General features: G+C 41.4%; 2 protein-coding genes and 1 long non-coding RNA gene across 4 annotated transcripts; 2 read left to right on the top strand and 1 right to left on the bottom strand.

Annotated features, from left to right (window-relative positions):
• Positions 1 to 1840: 1840 nt before the first annotated feature.
• Positions 1841 to 7407, bottom strand: LOC142602101 (uncharacterized). Its single transcript, XR_012835786.1, has 4 exons — positions 6977 to 7407; positions 4038 to 4100; positions 2748 to 2854; positions 1841 to 2416 (listed from the first exon to the last, which is right to left on the bottom strand). It is a non-coding gene; the product is annotated as an uncharacterized LOC142602101 (long non-coding RNA).
• TMEM9B (TMEM9 domain family member B) lies at positions 6895 to 17300 on the top strand. The gene is made up of 5 exons (XM_075755098.1): positions 6895 to 8027; positions 9789 to 9880; positions 13483 to 13591; positions 14570 to 14704; positions 16136 to 17300. Exons 1-5 carry the CDS (start codon positions 7944 to 7946, stop codon positions 16289 to 16291), a joined length of 576 nt encoding a protein of 191 aa, XP_075611213.1. The 5' UTR covers positions 6895 to 7943; the 3' UTR covers positions 16292 to 17300.
• Positions 17301 to 17446: 146 nt separating this feature from the next.
• Positions 17447 to 22256, top strand: ASCL3 (achaete-scute family bHLH transcription factor 3). Of its 2 annotated transcripts, XM_075755099.1 has the most exons (3): positions 17447 to 19097; positions 19290 to 19365; positions 21368 to 22256. In XM_075755099.1, the coding sequence occupies exon 3, from the start codon at positions 21373 to 21375 to the stop codon at positions 21925 to 21927; it is 555 nt and encodes a 184-aa protein (XP_075611214.1). In that variant the 5' UTR covers positions 17447 to 19097; positions 19290 to 19365; positions 21368 to 21372; the 3' UTR covers positions 21928 to 22256. The 2 variants fall into 2 exon arrangements, with proteins under 2 accessions (XP_075611214.1, XP_010311947.2); XM_010313645.2 differs by having other exon boundaries at positions 17447 to 19365.
• Positions 22257 to 22589: the final 333 nt, after the last annotated feature.

Below are 22589 nucleotides of genomic sequence, written 5' to 3'. Positions count from 1 at the left end.
ACCACAGGTTGGCCCAAACGCTTTCAAAAATACCACTCCACTCTGAAAAAGGCTCCAATTTTTGATCTTTTTTTTGATGCAGCAGAGCCTCTTTCTGCCCTTGAGCTGAGAGTAGCGGGTGCTGTTGTCAAGCAGAGGACAACCAGAAGCACATCTCAGAAGCACATGATGTACTGGGCTCTCTGGAGACTGCTAATGTTGTTTGATTAATTTTCATTATCAGTGTGAGCAATTTTTGGTCTCTCTCTGCATCTGTCTTATTTAGAGTTGTCTTTTCTTTCTTAGTTAAATGGCAGCTTCTACAGACGGTGATCTAATTGTTCCTCAGCACCTGCTCGAAGCCATCCAGGTCAAGGATGGACATTGTGTAATTTGCAGTATGCATGATTTGGTCTTCAAGGCTCAGATCAAATAAAATGGCATAGCAGATTAGCCAGTAATTGAATGAAGTGGAAGGTAACGTGCAGGCTGATGCTGGGGTCACGGAAATGCTTGGGCTGAACAACACTGAATAATGCACCAAATCAAAATATGCATGTTGCGGTCACCAAGCGGCAGGACAAACAGCCTTTCAGCAGATACCCTGAGCTTATAACATACAAACTGCTTTCTGCATACCAGGGCAACGAGCTTTTGCAGTGGGTTTTATACCAAGTCTTTGCAGTGCTATAAAACTCAGATGCAGTAGCCAGGGCACAATGAGTTCAGCTGCTGCTTGTGGGGCAAATGCCCGGGATGGGTTATGTGCTGTTACCTACGGGCCTGTCAGCATCCTCCGATGTGGTGCAGGGAGCACCTTGTGCTGAGCCCTGTGAGGGCAAACCCGGGTCCTGAGTCGGGGTCAGGCAAGCCTTTCGAGTCTTGCACAGAGGTGTGAGGTGAGGGATGCTCAGAGGACTGCAGTCAGAGGAAGGGTGCACAGGGTCTGGCTGCTGACCCAGCCGTGATGCCTTCTTATGGGCAGGACATCGGAGGGGTTAAGTCAGCTCACACCTCAGAAAAACCTCTCCTTGGTATGCACGTGGTTGTGCCAGGACAGAGCACTTGCCAGCCGCCACAGTTGTTCACGTGCTGGAAAGGGGAAAACCTTGTCAGCCTTCAGCTGCAAGTTCCTCTCAGTCAGGTAGGCTTGGAGAAGCCCTTTGGTGGGCTCCAGACCTTCAGTGGGTCCCAGTAAGGCTCCCAGCCCTTTCTTGGTTATCAAGCCTAATTTCGATCCCTTCCTATCGAGGCAAATACTGAGCAACTGGGAGTGGCACAGCCAAAGCCATAGACTGAGCTTTTGGTCTACCTATAAAAAGCAAAACAAACTTAGAATCTGCACTGGAAAAAATGTTAAAGAATATTTTTAACTGAAAAAAAAAAAAGAATACCATAGTCCAGCTCACTATAGCACTGGACTGGACTGGCAGGCAGAAAAACATAGCTCACTTTCCTCCACTGCCACCCAGCTTCAATGCTCTGAACTCATCTTTATGCTCCATATTTCTCATCTATACAGCCAAAAGCATCAGCTCCAAAGACTTCTGCCTGGAGAGCTGCTGACTTGACCAATCTGTATTTGGCCCTCATGAAGACTTCGCTCTTGGGGTGCTTCCAGAAGCCATGCAGCTTTTGGAGGATGGGCAGGACAAGACTTGACCCCAACAAAAGCAGATCTTCCTCTCCGCAATAATTAGTCTGAGCAACTCCTTGCCTTCTACTACATGAAAGCAGGAGTTACTTGAAGTGCTGTTATATTTTAATTCACTTCAGCATACACGGAGAATCCGCCACACCGTACCCAGCACCAATGAAAACAAATATTGTCCCTGGAGCAAAAACAAAAGTCATTCCCAATTACATTACTGAGCAGCAGTGCGCAATGTAAAATGGCAACCCAAAGTCAGCCATCCTCCCAGTGTTTGGGTGGTGGAGAGCTTAATGCTCTGCTCTGACAATCAAAACAGCGCTATTTCAAACAGACCTTTTTTTCCTTGTAAAACACTTTTTGTTAATTGAAGGAAGAGGCGTTGTCTGGGGTTGAAAGCTCCAGCCTGGGCACGGCTGTCGGATGTGATGAGGCAGTCAGGGGGAAGCTCGCAGGGAGCTGCTTTGCAGGGTGTTGTCATGGGAACAGAGCAAGTAGGGCATCCGTTCCGCCGCATCTTCCGCACAAACTCTGGCGATGTGGTGGCATAAAATCAATGCTGTTCAGCAGCACTGGGAGAGCCAGCTATTAGGTTGTCTCTAGTAGAGGTTTGATCTGAATGAAATGCAAAGGCCGGAACCTCCCTTCGTGTGAAAGTGGTGTCACTCCTCATCTGAATGGAGCAAGACTTTACACCAACCAAGTGAGCATCTAGGCATAGACGTCAGAGCAAAAGGACTGACATTAAAAATATCTGGTGGAACCACAATGTCTTCTAAGAACGCTCTGAAATGAGGTCGTGTTAGAAAGCAGTTAATGAAGGCCTTGTTTACTTAGACTACTTCACTTGATTTTCACTGTTTGTGCACATTTTAACAGCCTATGAATTTGGCATCCATAATGAATAATGGCAGAAGACAAAGGGTTGAGCCCGGTGTGCACGTCACCATGGTGTACAAGCTAAGAATACAACATATGGCCATGGTGTCAATATTTGTGGTCATCTGGAGTATCTGACTCCCTTTGCATAATGTCGTCTTTGAACGCAACTTGCCTCCCCTGTGCAGGTCTACATACGTGGAGTTATTAGAATTTTCTTTATGTTTATGAGAAATACCTTGTGTGATACTGTGGTTGCTAGGGATAAGCAATGGTTAAGAATAGTTTCCTGGGTAAAGAAGAATACAGAGATTCCTGTGCTTGCAGTTATAAGGGATGATGTACCTAAAAAAAAGAGAATATTGTTAATGTCACAGTGCAGAGACCAGTGCAAGTAGAATCAAATGCAACAGGTGAGCCAAGATTTGAGAAATGTTGAAAAAAGGTTAAAAGAGCAAAACTCAATTCATTGCTGCCAAGCTTTCATTTTATCTTGCCCAGGTCTGCTGACAAAGTAAAGAGGTCCTAATTAAAGCATGTGCAGTGTAACCACATTGCTGCTGCAGACCCAGGCCAGCAAGATGCTGAGTGTCTGCTCCTCATTTCCTATCGACACCGAAGTGTGAATGAGGGGCCCACATCCACCCAGAGCTCGCTCGATGTGTGCTTTGGAAAAGTGACCAAAATAGCAGGCAAGGGAAGAAAATGGAGCCAACGCATGGAGGGGTTCTCAGTTTACTTATTGAGGTTATTGATTAAAGCGTCTCTGCTTAGCAACAAGTTTGAGAAAAGTAACGATAAACTTTACCGCAAAAAGGCCTGTAGTTGTATCATAATCATAGTCTTGCATGGCATTTAGCATAACTCTCACTGGCTATGGTTGCAGCAAAGATTGGAATGAAATAGCTGGCACGGAGTAAAGCATATTCTGGATTCGTAGTGACTTTACTTTTAGTGCTGATCCCTTTGAATACAAAACAGGGAGCACGAATTTATTAGAGTAATCCCAGTGGATTAGTCTGTATGGGGAAGAAACTGTGGGTCCTTTTTGGGCCTCGTTGCCTCTATGCAAACATGCTTCTGGCAAAAGCTCTCCCAGGGAGAAGAGAGAATACAAGACAAAGCGTGTGGGGCGGCACAGGTCTTGTCTCTCCCATGGGCAATGCACGCAGGGTGCCTGAGGTCCTGCTGGGTCAGGCATGGTGGAGGCTGTTAATAAATTTTGGATTAAATAAACAAATGCAGAAGCTGTTCTTCATGCTGCAAGGGATGAAGTCAGAGTTGTGGACTTTCAGATCGTGGTTAACCAGCTAAAGCCCCCTTCCCATCTACAAGCCGCTGGACCTCGCGTTTGCAGCACATCTCCGCTGAAGGAAGGGACACAGACCTCCAGGAATTGCATTGCTAAAGCATGACATACATCACTAATTGAAACCATAGGCAGAACTCTGCAAGCTCCCCATGCATGCGATATGGGGAGCCAGCTGGTACTAACAAAATGCTCCTGTGTGTGAGAGTACCGACTGACCTTGCATTACCAGGGAGGGACCTTGAACTCTTACAGCCCGCAGAAAAGTCACAAGTGGATTCACTGAGACAGAAAGATAAAATAGATGCGGAGCTCTTTCAGCACTTCCCTCCATTTGCTTCATATCATCAATAACAATACAAATATAGAAATACAGAGGTAAACAGTTTGTGTAACTTGTCCTTTCCATATGCATATATTTCTGTTGTGAACAGCTTTACGTAACTTCTAACAGCAGATTGCAAAATAATGCCTTGGTTATGGAAGGAAGCCACCAGCCATTACATTGCATTACTGTAATGTAATGGGTCTCTGAAATGAACTATATTTGGAAAGCTTGCTTTTATTGTAAGCTGTGTACCCCATCCACCCCGCTGGCATTGATTTCTCTTTGTATTCTCCAGAGACCAAAGACCACGAGGTCAGAACACCAGCTAGACCTGAACAGAGCCACTGGGGTTTTGGTCCAAAACAGAAACTCATGAGATGATAGATAAAACTGCACTGTTTATTTCAAGGGATGGCAGTACCAGTGACAGAACGTATTCAAACGGATGCTGATGATCGATCTGCTGAAAGGTGAATTTCTCATTTTCCTAGAGCAATTGACATCGTAATTAATTGCTTCCGACACTTCTTTGCTAAGTAAAGGCTGCTGTAATAACAAATGCTGCCATCATTTTAATTTTTTAACTGAACATAGGGAATAGACAAAAGGGAATCTGTATTTACTTTGTTTTTCTTTCTGTGCAAATGTCACATTGCTTTCATGTTGGCAATGAGTGCAGAAGTGCTGATTCAATTACTTATTTACATAACCCCTTCAGATTTTTCTTTCATATCATTGTTGATAATGAAAAGATTTTCTCAGCTGAGAAAAGGAAGGGAAGCAGGCAAGTTCTGGATGTGAATAGGCTGAACTGACATAAAAAGATGGTAATTTGCATTAGTAAGAAATAATCATAATGCAGATGATTTAAATGATGGTAAATACTGTCTACCCTACCTGCCCTGAGGAACATCCACCCTGTGACAGTGGATTCTGCAGTTCAGCTGCACAAATTGTTTGACACAGCACAGCAGAGTCCAATGTTATTACCACCTAGTGCATAAAGTTATTTTACAGGGAAAATGTTTTAAAATACTCTTGTTCGCGTGCGAATCAGTGCAGCACAGTAAGGAGGAGCACAGACACGGCTTAGCGCACTGTTGGCTACAGGGATAATGCGACTTTGGGAAGGCTCCTGCAACAGGAAAGGAAAAGCAGAAGCCTGCTCTGCACGTACAGTGCCTGGAAATATAACGCTCTTTTTAAGCTCTTTTTATAAGCTGACTGAGCACAAAAGATACACCCCTGGAGCGGCTTCCCGCTGCCAACACCTAGGGATGCACCGCCTGTGCTGTGTCCTTCATTGCACAGGCTTGCCTTTTGCTCCCAAAAGCCCTGCTCAGGCTGCGCCCCAATGGCCTGGGAGGTTTTTTGCACCCCATAGTTCACCCCCTCTCTGGGATCAGGATTTCTCCCTCCCCAGAGGCTCAGAAGCAGAGCCTTTGAATGATCAAAGGGTCTGCCAGCAGCTCCTGGGGGGGACTAGTTGTGTGAGTCTTGATGGTGGAGACAAATATGACAGAAGCTACAAAATTGTAAAAAGCTCACCTCTAATTCAACGCAGTGCACGGATAGCAAAACACAACAAGGTTTAGCTTAGAGAGGCCAGCGCATAGTTGCAACTGTCAAAACAAATCTCGTTATTAAAGCACATTCTATGTTATTTTAAAAAAGCAAATTAGATGTGAGAGCTCAGCTCCATTAACTTGAAGAGGGTTGGTCTGGTAAGGACTGAGCTGCATGCCACTAAAGCTCAGGCTCCACAGATAAACCTTCCAGAGCTCTTTTGAAGATAAAACCCATCTTCAGCCCTTCTGGAAGATCACATTGCTGAAGAGCAGCTGTAAATAGGGCTGTTATGGTCAGGGCAATCTTTTAATCATTTTTTTTCCTTAAAAATCACACTTCTTTTGCATTTTTAAACTTTTTTCCTTGTTGTTGGGTTGTTTGGTGGTTTTTACCGTGGTTTAGCAGTATTGCTTCAGATACTAGTGTGCTGACAAGTAAATTAAAAAAAAAACCCAACTAAAAAAATCTAAATGTTAAGATAAAAACTCCCAGTACTTTTTTTTTTAAACAATTCATCCAGAAGTTTTGCTCACTAAATCACTGCTTACTGTTTTCTAGGGGAAGAATGGACTTATCTTCTAGAAGAAGTAATCTTTACCTCCTGCAGCACCAAGAGCCTGTGGCTCACAAGCTCCCATTTCTTTTTTTTTGGTGTGTGTCCGTGTCCCTGGACTTGAGGAAGCTCCAAGACTGGGCTTGAAGGTCCCAAAGGCCGTTCCAGCCATCTAAAGGAAAGTGCATTTATTACCTGTGTATTAGAACTCTTTCAGTGTGTTAGAAAATCAGTCTCTCGGCCTACGTATTAGAAATCTTTTCCTGCACTGAGCTGTTCCAGATGCAGCGATGCCTCTGAAACTGCATGTTATTTACTTCAGCTCAAATCTCAATCCATGTTTTTCTAAAGATTCAGCATGTTTTTCAACTCAGCAGTCGATTCGCCCATCACAGACTATGAGTGTGGGTGGTGAGGAAGACACAGAGCCACCTTCACGCTTCAAAACACTTTCATTGCAGATACAGTCATTAAACAGACAAATTGTTTGGCTAAGGCTGAAACCTGATGTATGCTCATTATACTCTGCTGGCAATTTTCCCTGAATTTTAAATAAAGGTGTTTGGTGTTTCCATAGTAACTCAAGCTCCTTTACGGAGATGCCTGATGCACTGGTAGTATTACACAACTAACTGTATTAAAACAAAGTGTAACAGCACAATTGAGAAGTATGCAATATCTAAACAATTATTTTAGATTCCTATGAACCTGAAACGAGTCGGAGGGGTTTCCCGGGCCGGGCTCCCAGGCAAGGGAGAGGCTGGGTGCAGCCCTCGCAGCTTCGGGTGGGTTCGGGGATTCCTACCGAAGCTGGGAAAACTTGGAAACCACTTGATCTGCCAGGTCTGAAGGGACGTTGGCTGGAAACGCTGCTTCTCGCCAACGCCGATTGCCCTCTGAAAGAAGGTGAACTCTGCTCTTGGCTGCAAATCATTAACAACCACGCTACGGATAGGGAGCATCGCTGGATTTTAGTGGCATTTTCTCAGAGAAACATCTGTCTGCCCATCTATCTGTCTATAAAATGCATTAAGTTTTGTATAAATTGCCCTTGTATGTCCAGTTATGCAAAACCTGGATTATCTACAACTCGAACGTCTCATTTAGAGTGCTACTTATTATCACTTTTAATCCATTTCACTACTCCTGTGGTTTTCTGCTGAAAAACCACCCGGCAGTGAGTGAGCGCTGTGGGAAAGGCAACTGCATTTGCTGGCTTATGCAAAACGGCTCCTTCGGTTACTCCTGCGTGTGCCCCGCTATGCCGCTCGGAGGGGATCCCCCACGCCGCCGACACGGCGGGAGGAGCCGTTAGAGCGGCGGGGACGAGCGGGAACGGGCACACCGGGCCCGCCGCCCCTGGGCGCTCGCACCCCTCCGGACAGCTGGCCCTGCGGCCCGCACTGCGGGTGTCCGGCCGAAACCCCGGGGCGGCCGGAGCGGAGGCCTGTCGGGGCCGTCCTTCACGGCCCTGCCCGCCGGGCCTCGCGGGGGAGCGGCCGGTACGCACGGACACGCCCTCGCAGCCCGGAACCATCCGGCGGCGCCGCCGTTCCCGCGGGGGCCGCCATCGGCGCCGGACGCCGCCTCACGTGAGGCCTAGGGAAGGCGGAAGTGATGGCGGCGGGCGCTGGGGGGCCGGCGGAGCGGCGGTGATAAGCGGCCGGGGCCCGACATGGCCGCCCGTGGCGGGGGCTGGGCGCCTCTCTGCTCGCTGCTGGTGCTGGCCGTTCTGGCGGGGCTGAGCGCTGGGGCCAAGGTGAGCGGGGTTGGGGAGGAACGGACCACGGTGGTACACCCCCCCCCCCCCCTTCCCGGTACGGGGCCCTCCCGGTCTCCGCCCCGCCGGTCGCTTGGTGTCCCTGCCTCGGCCTGCTTTAGGTGGAGGCTGGAGCCGGTGGTTTTCGGGCTCCAGGAGTGGGCGGTGGCGCCGGCGGGAGGAGCAGGGCCCGTTTGCCTGGCGTCGCCGCTGTCTGCGCCAGCCCCCGGTTTCTGCCCCAGCCTTAAGTTGGTGGCAATTTATGTAGTTTTGACGTGGTGCCCGGGGCCGCCGTCACACCGAACTACAAGTGGCAGTCACGTATTTGCTGAGAAGAAGGTGGAGATGAAGCTCCTGCTCTGGTGGCTGCCTGGGCTGGGGTCGGGGTCTGGCCCGCGTCTCGCCTTGTCTTCGGTGTCCGGCTCGCATCCTGAGCGAGCTCTTCTCGCTGGTCCTGTGTGACGCCGCCGGCTCCTGCTGCCTTACCTGGGTCGAGTGTCTGCAGGCAGCCTGCAGTTGGTCCTTCTGGGTTAATATTTGGGATTATAATCTTAGCATCTCTAACTGGTTGAGAACATTGTGTCTCCTAATAGTAAAAGTCTTTCCTGTTGTCGAAGTACCCATGTATCTGAATTTCCTCCCTTTTAATGGTAATCAGCTATTTGACTTTTCTATGGTGAGACCAGAAGTGACTTGGTGTGTAGTGCAGCCAAGGTTTTCTGACTGACGTACACCCACTTAGTGGTACTCTGACCTGGTTGTATAGCGTAGAAGTTTATTACCAATATTTCCTAAGACTTTTTTTTGTAATGCTGTTAGAAATTGCCTTGAACTTTAGACAGGCTGTGTTTATTCTCTGTCTCTTATTGTTTGCTCAAATAAGTTACTCTGACTTGCGTTGATAACTCCTTGCTGACCATCTCTGTTCTCTCCATAGGGTTTTCTGTTCTTGCGCAATTTGGGAAAGGAGTGAATTATTGTATTTTAATATACTACACAAAGTGATCTTTTTCTGAAATTCCATTTTTCCCAATAGTGTTCTAAATGTTAATTTTGGGTGCTACTTCTTTTTCACTGTCCATAATGATTAATTTGCCTCACTTCTTTTTGCAGTGCCTGTTGCTGCTTATGCAAATGTTAATTTGTTTATCTAAAACTTGCTTTTACAAGTTTCTGTATTTTTTCCACATTTACTTTGCCTTCATTTGGAATTCCAGTTTTGTACTTTTTTTTTTCTTTACCTCACAATATCCCGCTGCTGTTTAAGACAAGAGGACCGTAGGTTGTACTCATGCCTCTAGTTTCCTTACAGAGTTGTTTCTCTTGTGGCCAGGGAGGACAGTTATCCACAGAGGTTTCTTTGCCAACCTCTGGGGTTAATATTCTTCCATTTGTTTTAAGCTCATCCCTGTATCTCTTCTACAGCTGTCCTCATAAGTTGAGTAGTTGAGTATACCAACATAAGCAACTTCTGAATGTGTATTTTTTTCTTAAAAAGAAGAGTGAGCTTAAACTCCAGATTTCTGTCGTGAAGAATGTGTTTGCTAGCTAAAACAATAGCGTTACTTGACACGTTGCTGTGCTTGCTTAGTAATTTTGAAGGGTTGTTCTTAAACTTGACGGAAATCCTGAGTAAGACTATTCAACGATACTTGCAAGTAGTTTGTGTTAAATATTTCATGTATTACATGAAGAGTGCTTTCTGTATCCTGTTATGGTTACTGACGATAATTTGTTCTAAGCATGTTGTTTACTTTACAGAATTCTGAGGATGTCCGATGTAAATGCATCTGCCCTCCTTACAAAGACCATTCAGGCCGTATTTACAACAAAAATGTTTCACAGAAAGACTGGTGAGTGTGTGTGACAAAAAAAATTTATAATGAGCCTTACTGGTTAAAGAGTTGTTCCATAGTGATTATATGTGAGTCTCTTACGGTGGTGCCAGGAGAAATTACATCTCTTGCATAACTTACTGGAACTTTTCTTGTAAAAGTACTCCAGAATTCAGCTCTAGCAAGGGACAAGGCTTGAAATCCATAGTTTTTGCCCTGTCTTCTGTTTTGGTTTGCTTGCTTGCATGGTTAGATATTTATTTAGACTGGGAAGTAGTAGAAGGGAAGAGGGTGTTATAATTTGAATTCAGTGATTTGAAATGGCATAAAGGTAAGGGAGCACAGCCATGGAATTAGGACTTGGGAGCGTTGACCCTCTTTCTCCACTCTTGAACGCTGTCCCTTCATCTAGATACTATTGTTTCTGGAGATTTCTGTTCCTCAGAATTGTAGCCAGAGAGTGCAGTTATATGACACTGCCCAAGCCATCTAACAATGTGTTTTTCCAGAGACAGAGGTCTTAAGATCTCTGTGCCCTAGCAACATGCCTTTGTATTGTTTAGGCCATCTGTGGCATTTGTCAGACTCCTCTCCAAGCTGAGGACTGATGTGCATGGCCAGGGATGAGGAGTTGGGGAAGAAGGGGTGATGACAGTGATTCGTTACATTAGCGTAGCTCCCTTGTGTAATTTCAACTTGCATATCATTGTCTCTGTGAATCATAAAAATAAAATACCATGTTTTAGAGTTGCGTTGATTTTGGAAATGTTTAGAGATTCTTGGGTCAGCCTGTAAAAAGTGACATACTTCTTGATGTATTGACTTCTTCAGTTACATAAAGAATTTATACAAGACTTTTCAGTCTGGCATGTAGCAGCAGGTTGGCATCTTGATTATGAAAGTGTCATACCCCTGAGTAGGCCCACAAAAATAATTACAGGAATGAAATTAGCGATACAGATATGTGTAGAGCTATGCCTTGACTTATTAAATTATGTACAGGAGAAGTGTGAGAAACAACACTCTAAATTTCAATCTAAACTAATAAACATAAAATGTACTGTGCAATCGAAATTACTATTGTTGTCCCACATGATTAACTTAATTTGTCATAGTAGGACTAATGTGAAGTTGCAGCAATGAAACACACTGGGAAAATTCCAGCTGCAGCAGACACTTCAGAGCAGCAGTGTTACTGGTTTTATTGTTCATTACCGCTCTGCAAATGAAAATGGATTTTTTTCAGTGGGTACTGCTTAGTGTGTGCCTTACTAGCAGAAAAGACCCTGTTTCCCTTTAAATCAATATTGATACTGATTGAAGAAAAAAATTCTTTAAAGGCTTGACTAATTTTGTGGTGACAGATACTGATGCATACAGAATCTCAAGAGTCTATTTTCCTATCTTAAATCTGGTTTTGTTGAGATAATTTCTTAAGTGACCATCTGGGAACATTTTATGGCTTTGATCTTCTGTTTGAGATGTCTTCTCGCCGCTTCTGAAAGGCTTGATTGCTGGTTTATATGCAATAAAATTTAGTACCATGCTTTGGCTTCTGCGTCAGTGCAAGCGACTTGTTACTGAATAGAACTGGCTGATGTGCACCATCCTTTAGGCGTTTAGATCGCTCATGAGACAAGAGTCAGATCAGTTTTTAGTGTCTTTATGAATTACGTAAAGTATAATGAGGACTTACTGCTGGCTTGTCCAGACATAAAAAGAAAGTTTAATTTTTAATGTTGAACCTGTAATGTGGATAATCATACTTGTATTTAGATGCTTCGGTTCTTTCACTTGGAGCAGTCTGTTCTTTGGTTTCAGACTGGCAGACAGTGCTAACATCAATATGGGCAGGGGTGATTTGACACCCATAAAAGCACTCACCCTTCTGGACTTGGATTTGGAACTACTGCAGGCAATCCTGTCCTGACGGACAACGCGCTAGGCAAGCATAGTGATGCCCAAGCACCTACAGGGTTAAATAACCCACTTGGAAAGTGTTGGTGTTTTGTATTTTGTACTTCGAAAGTATTGGTGTGCAGAGAACTGCAGTGGTAGTCACAGACATGGAGGGAGGGAGCCTACAAGCTGAATGTGCTGAAAATCTGTGCAGAAGTTGCCTTTCTGACTAGCCTAGCTTGCCTTGGAAGAACTGCTCCCTTGGTGCTGTTGCTATGGGTGCAAGGGGGAAGATGGCAATATTGAGGCATTTGAGTGGGAAGATCAGCATTTTTTACGTTTTCCTCTAAAACTGCCATGGAATCACAGTCCAAGGAAACACATAATCAAAATTATAAGGTTCTGATAGATTTTACACTTCCTAGCAACTTGAAACACTGAACTGGAGGAAAAAAAATGCTGATATATTTGATCCACAGTAACAGACGTACTACTGTACTTAAGCTACATACAAGCTTTCTACTATACTTGTGCAGCATATTGATGCAAACTTCTGATCATGTGAACAGAAATTGCATAGATTATAACTTGTATGCATTTTTTATTTTGTAGCTTCAATGCTGTCCTTCTCCACAGAGGAGAATGTAATTCTGCTTTCAAATAAATGAGAAAACTAAGCTTCCACTCCCCTCCACAGGATGTGACTTGACTCTCAATAGTTTTAGTTATGAAGAAGAAATAAAAAGAAAACTGAAGAGATGAGTTGGTGTCTGGAAATGTGTTTGCAGTGTTGTCATCTAACACAGTATTGAATCCTGGGCTGCTGCTGTCACTTCAGGCGTTTTGTTTCATTACCTCCTTCTGACTGTGCTAACATTAAGTTAATTGGGATAAAGGCAAAACATGTTTTTTTGTTCTGTCAGTGCTCTGCAGGGACCCTGGGATGTGCACTCTGAACCTGAGTCAGCAAAAAGACCAAAATTATGTAAATTATTTCTGGAAGTAGTTGTCCCATGGCAGCTGGATTTTAGTGCTGTGGTATAGAGTGCCCGTAAGATTGTCAGCTGTGCTTTTGGCATGGTACTGACATATTTTGTAATATTTTAAGTCAAAATATGCTTTCACATCCAGGTCTAGTACTGAAAACTGAATGCTATTTATTCACTATCTTGTTGCTTAGAGAAACAACCCATCTGACATTTTTTCCTTTTTATTTTTTTTTTTTCTTCAGTGCCTGTAACTTGTGATGGCAAGAAAAAAGAACTTCTGTTAATGAACACCAAAGAGAGGTTAATCTCCCTTCAGATAGTGGAAGGGTAGAATAAAGCTCTTTTGAGTATGATGAATAAAGTGTGTAGATGGAATTTACTTTCATCCATGATGTCAGTGTCAAATGATGCATTTGTGCTGGGATTCAAATCCTTGAACTTGTTACGCTAACAGCTTTAATACTTTCGCTGAAAAATGAAAACATTGTATTGAGGTAGAAAGGTCTTAAAACTTGTTTAACAGCTTGTCAATAGCTGAATTTCTTGTTTAAGTAAAATAATTGTGGAGTAGTGGTTTATTATATTTTAAAATCTTGGATGCCTATAATTTAGAACAGCTGAACTTAAGCAAAGGTGGCTTCTTAGCTGATGCAGCTGGGGTCTGTGTGCATAGTGGAACAGATAAGCTAAAACCAGTTCAGAACTGACCGAGCAGTTTCTGTCTGTCTTCAGTGATTGTCTTCATGTGGTTGAGCCTATGCCCGTCCCTGGACCTGATGTAGAAGCATACTGTTTACGTTGTGAATGCAAATATGAAGAGAGAAGCTCTGTCACAATTAAGGTAAACAATGTCATTCTGTTGGCATATATTAAATACTTCAACTGATTAGTAAATATGTCTGTTGTCTTTTAGATGAATAATTACTTTTAAAGGGAAAACTTTTCTAAAGCAGCCTAAGAATTAACTTTTTTTCATGATAGTTGCTCACAAGTTATCTTGAGTAGTAACAGTAGTATCAAGCTATAGCTGAAGGAGCGGGCTTGAGATCCTTTTTTGAAGGTTTCTGCTTTTGAGATTAAGCTTTACACCTTGCTGAAATTCTTTCTAGGGCATTTTGTCAAGCTTTGGACTTCATATTTTTGTTATTATTTTAGAGGGCCTCTCATTATTCAGCTGTCTTGCTTGCTTACTGTAAGTTTTCTTTGTACATTGGCAAGCTAAAAAGAGAAAAATTGTCCATGTTTGCTGTAACAGATGATTTCTGTATTTTTCACATTCTTATCTTATTAGAGCCATTGAGCCCTAGGCTGGGAGGGGGGAATAGATTGTGCAAATGCGTATTTTCTTCTCTTATAACACAAACTCCTTTTTTTGGTCCTGTAGAAGTTTGGTATTTCTTTTTCCCTTTCCATTTTTCTTAGCAACTGTATGAATGCAGATCTATGCTTGAGAATGGAGACCATGCAGGAACCCCCAAATTTGTCACTCCAGTTTAATGGCCAAAGTGAACAATTGTCTAGGTTGAGGTGAGATATATAACACCAAGTTGTTTTAAGAGGGATAGCATAAGACTTTTAGCAAGGCCTCACTAAGAGAAACTGTTTCAAGCTAATGTCTGTCTGCTCCAAACCCTTCTAATACCAGGTTGTAGATTGGTGGTTTTTTTCCTCTGTTCCTGGCTTTCAAGTCATCTGATACCAAAGATCAACAGGCTCATCACAAACTTTGCATGTAGTCTTCTTTTGGTCCTTGCTACCTGCTGAGATATTGTAGGGGCAGTATCATAATTCTGGCATAAACTGTGCTTGCATTGTGTAGGTTACAATCATCATTTACCTGTCTATTTTGGGCCTACTTCTTCTGTACATGGTGTACCTTACACTGGTGGAACCTATACTGAAGAGACGTCTCTTTGGACATTCACAGCTCATACAAAGTGATGAAGACATTGGGGTGAGTTCACCAGAGTGCTTGTGTACTTCAGTTAACATAAAGATTGGGATGGTTAGTTGTTAAATAACTCTTTGGGATGAGCAGCTTTTTCTGCCAGGCAGTGTAAATGCTTTTCCTGAAGGGAGAAAAGAAAGTGATGACTTTTGTGAAGACACTCTTTCAGTTTTCACTGTGCTAGAAAGTAGTAAGATGAGGACTGCTTCAGTTATCCCAGGTCTAGACACAGATTATTTTCTCAGAGAAGAAACGGTAGGAATGGAGGTAAGCTCATATATGAAGTACAGCTTAAGTGTTAAAGATCCATACAGTCTTGCTAGTGATCACATTTATGCAGATCGCTTACTGCTTAGATTTCTCCCTACAACAAGAAAGTAGAGGCCTTGCATCTTCTGTTGCCCCAATCTGAATTTGTTGATGCTCATTTGGTGAGGCTTGTGTGTGGCTTTGGGACTTCTAGGCGTCACTTCAGTGGGAATCATTAATGATAATCTCTGTACTACTAAGAATTATCATAGAGCTACTCTACACAGTCCTAAAGTATCCATTAATGTAAATGTCCTCAGAAATGTTTTTGGGGAAAAAAAAGGAATATGAAGTGTAGGCATACAAAAATGACAGTTATTTAATACAGGACATAATTAATCATTTTTTCATTATGCATTGTATATATGTTGCTTTCTGACATGGCTTTAGCAACATGACTTTATCCAAAACAGTTGGATAACCAAATAAGAAGTTTAGTTTCAACTCTTACTGTTTATAACTTGGTTATATTTACTAGAAGAAAATAAAGCTTTGCAGGTACTGTTAGAAAACAGACAGAGTAAATATTAAACAAACACTGTTATTGTTGAGCTCTGTCACTTAAACAGCTGTATTGACACTGTGCTTTTAGACAGCTCAGTACAATAGGTTTAGTTTAGTAAACATCAGAGTGTGTTGGTTTTATATAGAAGCTGTGTGTGAACATACTGAACTGCCTGATGGTAAATGGCCAAAAACTGACTCTCTAATTCAGTTTTAAAGTGAAGCACATTCACGACAGTAACAGGTGGCTCCCAGCACCTGGGTCTGGTTTAGGCTTCTGCCCCACCAGCCGCTAACGGATGCAAGGCTGTGGTTCTGATCTTGCAGCTCACCATGATGTCTCCGGGCAACAGATAATTTTTGACAGTACAATGAAGTTTGGTCTGTTTGGGAAACCTGTGGAAGTTACTTGGAATAAGAAATGGAAGTACAGTTCTAAGTATTCAAAAACTTGCTTGGTCATTATTACTGACCACCTTGTTGAAACAGCTTGTTTACCTTAAAAACCCTCAAACAAAACAAACCCACCCAGCCAGCATCCTTTGTAATGTAACAACAATAAAGACGAATATAATTGCTCAGTGGAATTGTTGAGATCTAACTAATGATTTTTTGCCATTCCAGGATCACCAGCCTTTTGCAAATGCACATGATGTGCTGGCTCGTTCTCGGAGCCGCGCTAACGTATTGAACAAAGTGGAGTATGCCCAGCAGCGCTGGAAGTTACAGGTCCAAGAGCAACGCAAATCTGTCTTTGACCGTCATGTTGTGCTGAGTTAATTGTCCCAGTAAAATAACTCCAGGGAAGTAAAGTGGACTGATTGAAAGAGCTGACTTATGTCTTCCTGATCCTGTCAATTCAGAAAGGTTTTCTTGAATGGTTTGTTATTGATTTAAAAAAAAAAAAAGAAAGAAAAAAGTATTTGAACTTTGAAGGAATGTACTGGAGTAGAAGGAATTTAAAAAGATTAGTTAACCAAAAGCTACAATCTTTACATTTTCAAATGGCTTTTACTAACAAAACTAAAAAGAAAACAAACCCTGAGATGTCTTGGGTTGCCACTGTGGTACCTTATTTACAGTTGTGACTTTATGGTGGTTTTTAACTATATTTCTCTCTACTATTTATGTGGTTAAAAAGTACCTGAGAACACAGTAATTACAACTCACTAATCACTTTATGTAAAGACCTTTTGTAAATATACTTGGATTTTCTGCTGACTGATGCTAGGTACTGGAAATCTAAATCTTGCTGTGTAGTTTTCATATCACAGAATGGAATCCTGATTGGCTGTATTCATCATTTGATTTCTTGCACTCGTACTTTCAAGATGCTTCTATGTCAAGTGATGTTTGCAGGTTTAAGGCAAAACTTAAAAGGACACTGACTCTGAGCTGCATACTTAAAGTACTGTGATGTAGATAAACTCAAATGCAGTGAATATCAAGACAGTGTTGGTATTTTGTTCTATTTTGCTTTAACAGCTTAATATATTGTATGTGTATGATATCTCTGAAAAAAATCTTTTCCCTTTCTTTTCATGGGTAAAGTCTCAGGAGTTAGTATATGATGAAATATTTATTACAAAAAATCTTTCTGCATTTGTCTGGATTGATGGTGTAAGGCACATACTTTCTCTAGCACCTGTCATCTTGGGAGTTAGGTGTATTTTTTTATCTGTGACTCTGTACTCATCTCTTAAGAGGTATACAGTTGCTAGATGACTAACTTTCATATATCCCCTTTGGAATGCAACTATTAAAGATAAAAACTGATTTTTGAAAAATGGATGTGCATTATCTGTATGTCATCATTTTTCTCCCTCATTACCCTGCATGTAAATTCCACCTATAAAAGCACTTCTCTGAGAGTGCTTCGGAGTAGAAATATGCACTTGCTCTGTGCTTAGATAAAGGAAAGAAAGGCTCATCAAATTGCTAACTGAAAAAAATTTTTAATCCCTGACTCAAATTTAGCTATGCTTACATACTTGTTTTACACAGTTTTCAGTTCCAGTGTGGAAGGAAATGGTACATGGAACAGCATTGTATGTTGCTGGGTGCAGTTTTGGCTGGCTTAGTCCACAGCCTGGGGGACAGAGTAGCATGGGAAATAAACTGGACCTGTACACATAGCTCTGCCGTGTCAGGGGTAGAAACATAGTTGCTCCATAACACAACTTACACTGACTGCAGCTCCTGTGCAGATACAGAGCTTTATTCTTGTCAGCTGTGTAGTCTTCCAAAAATGGAGTTAATCTGGAGGGAATTATAATGGATTGCTAATCGGTGCAAGTATGGGATTCTTTCTTTTTTTTTAAAAAAAAAAAGCACAAGATGGATTGACAGGACAAAAAATAAAAATCCAGATTTGTGTTCCGTTACTGTGTTCAACATCCCACCCTGATGAGTCAATAATCGGTTATTAAAGGGATATACCTATGGTCCCTTAAAGAAAAGTAATATAACTTGTTTGTTGAATACATGATTGTCTACCAGTTCTAGTAGATGTTCTACCTCTTGGCTGCCTTTCTGGTGTGGAAGCTGGTGTGGGAAGGAGGATGCAGAACATAGCACTGTTGTGGCCCCACACAAGGGCAGCAGAAGCAGAATGCTTTCTTTGATGGCTGACAGTCCCAAGAAGACAAGACAGGATGTATGTAGCTCTCTTGGTGGTACATCAAGTGTTTATAATCTTACAGCGTTTTCAGCAAGTTTCAAGCTAAACTAGTTTGGTTTTGGAGGTTTTGTGTGGTTTTACTTTGATCAATAGAAGGACCAAGTAGTGAGATAGTGTAAAGTGTCAAGGTAATCCTGTAAAATGTGGGAGTTTTGAAGTTAGTGTCCTATTACCTTGCACCTGTACAATTGGACAGCTATATACTGATATATGTATATCTATATACCTATATATATTATACAGACTGATAACTCCATACTGCATTTCTAAGTTTAAGCAAAAGTTTAAAACATTTGTATGGGTATTGATTGCTCACTGTTTTCAAATCTTGTCTACCTCCATAAATGCTCTATTAGAGACCTTTTATATGGCATTATACTTCTTAACGCTAAGGGAATTTCCCAAAATTACAGATATAATGAAGATTAAATTCGAGAGTATTAAGCTACCTAATGTGTGTCCTCACCTCTAATCTGGAGACAAATCCGTCACAAGTTTCTTCTAAATAAATGCTGCTTTTCTGTGTTTAAAATGAAGCTATGAAAATTAGTTTGCTCATGCCTTGGTGGTAAATATTTAACTAAATTCTAGGGGATTGTTGTATTTAGACATTAAAGTATGAAAAACCAATAAATGAAAATACTGCTTTAGTAAACTGTAACACAATACATACAGGAAGTCAACAAAGTACATTCCTGATTACTTGTTCAGGTAATCTGGTTGTGCTCAATACAGTTTTAAAATTTCTAGCCCTTAATGCCAAGTTTTGGTGTCATCATAGCTGCGGTGTGGGTGGAAAAGCCAAACCAGAAATGAGCAGATCTAACTGTAAGCTACTTTGCATGTTGTCAATTGACTATAAATTGCAGCAGTCATTGACTCAGCGGAACAAGCTACATAATTCAGGTAAGAGACTTGCATATTGCTCTATCTAGCAACAGATCTTCACTGAATATCAATATTTTTGTAAATCATCTCTACCAGCTATTCAGTAACAATGCTTCCGTAGCTCTTTAATGAATCATGTTTAATATGATCTCTTATTAAATAAGGTGTAAGAAAAATGGAACATTAACTTTTTTTTTAAATATCATTCAGATTTTTTCAGGTATTATTCATCAGTCTTAAAATAGCACATCTTGTTTCCTTGGATTTTACTTTCGTCTGAAGATTGGTGAGTCTCTAGTCTAAAAGGAAAATTATCTTAACACTTGCATTTTGCACTTTGTGCAGGTAGTAAGGCAGCAGGTAACTGTTCTATGTAATGCTTATTATGCAGCAGAAGTGTCAGTACTAAGCAACAAATACCGCAAGTATCTCTTCTTGGGGGGTTGTTCTGGTTTTTTGCTCTCTAGTGATGTTCTGCTGTAAAGTTTTGTTTTTTGCTATGTAACAGACTTTTTTCCTCAGGCAATGTTTTGAAGTGTTAGTGGTAGAAAGTTTTTTAGACCATAACCCAACCTGTGTAAGTAGAAAAGGGAAAAATGACTGTTTGCTAGTTTTGTTTTATAATGAGTGTATATATTCATCTGTGATTTTCTATATATTAATGTAAAATGGATGTGTGTTCATGCTTTCAGCCTACCTACAGGAGTACCTGTTTGAGATGTGCGTGTCTCTCTTGTCTAACAGTATGCTCTAAATGAATTCTTAACTCATAGGGTTTCTGTTATGAGATCTATGTGCATTAGAAAAAGAGACAACACTAAATACAGAGGTATTTTGACAGAATATGTTGTGAGGATAGGTCCATAAGGAGTAAAAATTCTCTCTATAAAATGTGGCAGGTATGAAGTCATTAGAAAACATTAAAATATCCCCATATCCTTGGATTAAGGGGTCCTATTTATGTTATGGAACTGTGTTTGGAACATTTGAAGCTTTGCAAGGTTTTTGTGAATGTGGAATCTAGATGTTGCTAGTAAACTAGTTTAATGTTCAGGTGTGCTTTCCATTTTAGAGGGTGCAATATAAACTAAGTGGTTTAGACAGCAATGTATAGATGTGGAAGTGGAGGGTAAGAGCATTTTTGGGTGGATTCTGTGTTGGCAAGTATTGCTTGCAGTTCATGAGGATGAATCACAGTAATTCTTTAGGTAGCTATTAGGTAACAGTCATTACAGTTGTGCTGATATTTAGCTGTTTGAATAGTGATACTAGGAAGGCACTATAATGTAGCTTCCTATAAAACACTGCAAGATTATCTTTCTAATAAATATATAAGGGTGACTTGAGTAGCTATGCCTGCTGTAATGCTGCTCTGAAGAGAGGGTATGTGGTTTTAGTAGGCCAGTCTGAGTTACAGGTTTCTAGCAGTACCCCAACAACTGTGTGCAGTCCCTTCTTAGGAAAATAATTTAAAATTTGAACAATATTATTAGGACATGTATTCTTTCCTTTAATAAATTGATTATTTCATAATCCTCTATCAGTAGGATTGTATTTAGTATTTCATATCTGTGTTTAATCTGCAGGGGAGTGCAGAAGGAGCATGAGGACCCAAAGACATCAGGTTTAGCAGAAATTCATCCTCTAAACTTCCTGTAAAACTTTTTGTGTCGAATAGATGTAATACCTGACAGACACAAGATTGAGAAACATTCCCTGCACAAGTTTTCCATCTAGTTAAGATAGTGTAGTGGATGAGACATCAAATGAATAAAGACAAAAAATAATTTGTCTTGAAGGCTTTTTGGTATGGAGAGAGAATCTGTTACTGGAATTGTTGATTTAATTTCTTTCAGGGAGGAGAAGGAGGTGGAGAGAATGCCTCAGATGTTGGCTTGCTTTGTTTATTGTCTGCAGAGATGTAAGTTTTGGTGGGTTTGGAGAAAGCTAGACCTATGTGGAGTACATAAAGGTAGATTATATTAATTTCTAAAGCTGAGGTGAAAGGAGACTGTTTGCTGTTTCCTTTAGGAACCTTTAGTGGCTTTATTTTCTTAAAATCTATTGTGAATTATTTTAATCAGTGTTGCTGACTTGCATTCTCTTGTATTTTGAAATGGGACATTGCTCTATGTAACAATCTTCTGTCACCATTCTGAAATGTCACAAACGCATTAAAAGTCTCTTCTGGAAAATGCCAGTAATGCCAAGTGTTGGTAAGTCCAGGTGAGTTTTTCCTACTGTTCAGTATGAGTAGTTTAAACTATTATGTAATTGTGCATTTCCAGGTTAAATGCAGAACCTGATGGATTGCAAAAGCTACCGTAACCTCGTGGACAAGTTGTCCATCTGTGCTGAGACTCAGCGCATACAGCTGGCTAGGCCTTTCTGTGCTGACCCAGTGGTCGCGTTTCACGTGTTCCCAGAAACACCAAACCAGGTCACTTGCTCTGAAGATCTATCGTTCCTTCCGTTCGCTCCTGAGCATCTCGTGGCAGAGAACTTCTACAGTGAGCCCTGTGCCTTTCCCTACCAAGTGCCCCATTCCAGTTACCGCAGAAGTGAGTACTCCTATGGGCCGGCTTTCATCAGGAAGAGGAATGAGAGAGAAAGACAGAGGGTTAAATGTGTCAATGAAGGTTATGCTAAACTGAGGCATCACCTACCTAAGGAATACTTGGAGAAACGGCTCAGCAAAGTAGAGACACTCCGTGCTGCAATAAAATATATTAGCTACCTACAGTCTATTCTGTACAGTGATTCTGTAGTGGCAGAAGAAAACGTCACAGAGCCAAGCCAAGCACCTAAAGCCATTAACAAACAAAACCAGTTTTTAAAGACGATCTAAACCGTTCTGAACTAAGCAAAAGGTATCCTGTCTGGGAATGTAGTAGCCACTATTTTGTTAATGATGTACAAGTTCCTGGCACACCTTAGGAGCAGATCATAGCACGTGTCAGCATCAGCCCACAGAAAAGTTTTAATTTTGCAGATAGTAACTGCACTTAAATACGAAAAAGACAACTGGGGAAATATTATCGAATGGTCTAAGTTAGTTAATTCATGGAAATCAGAAAACATTTCTAAAATTGTCACCAAACCAAAAATGTGTGTGAAATAGCTGTATGTATCATCACAACCTGCATGCTTTAAAATAAAATCTTTCCACTGATGGGACTGAGATTCCTCTCATTTTCTGTAATGTTACTTGTTTACTCTCACATGTATTTCCTTAAAAGATTTCTGATCTAATTGCCAGTATTTCCCTTAAATGGTCTTTTTAAAGGTTTCCAGGAATGTTGTTAGATGCCAATAGAAAGGATAACTTAGTTTGAAAGGAGGAAAACAAAAAGAGGAGGGTAGCAGCTCTCAAGCATGATTATTGAACATAGGAAAACCATAACATCTTGCATGTGCTGTTTCGTCCTTTTCTTATTAATGAATATTTTAATCCCATTAAAAACTGTTGACAGCCCAATTTCTATTGAAAATTGGATTCTTCTACAGCTG

Source organism: Balearica regulorum, chromosome 5, assembly GCF_011004875.1.
Source record: "Balearica regulorum gibbericeps isolate bBalReg1 chromosome 5, bBalReg1.pri, whole genome shotgun sequence".
Classification (NCBI taxonomy): domain Eukaryota; kingdom Metazoa; phylum Chordata; class Aves; order Gruiformes; family Gruidae; genus Balearica; species Balearica regulorum.
The sequence above is the reverse complement of the archived record's forward strand: the minus strand, read 5'-3'. Positions and strand labels throughout refer to the sequence as shown.

Excerpts from the sequence above, each read along its gene's own strand:
- TMEM9B (XM_075755098.1), top strand. The coding sequence starts at position 7,944 with ATGGCCGCCCGTGGCGGGGGCTGGGCGCCTCTCTGCTCGCTGCTGGTG. Across the intron at positions 8,028-9,788 it reads GGCTGAGCGCTGGGGCCAAG|AATTCTGAGGATGTCCGATG; the intron begins GTGAGCGGGGTT and ends TTTACTTTACAG. Across the intron at positions 13,592-14,569 it reads GAAGCTCTGTCACAATTAAG|GTTACAATCATCATTTACCT; the intron begins GTAAACAATGTC and ends TGCATTGTGTAG.
- ASCL3 (XM_075755099.1), top strand. The coding sequence starts at position 21,373 with ATGCAGAACCTGATGGATTGCAAAAGCTACCGTAACCTCGTGGACAAG.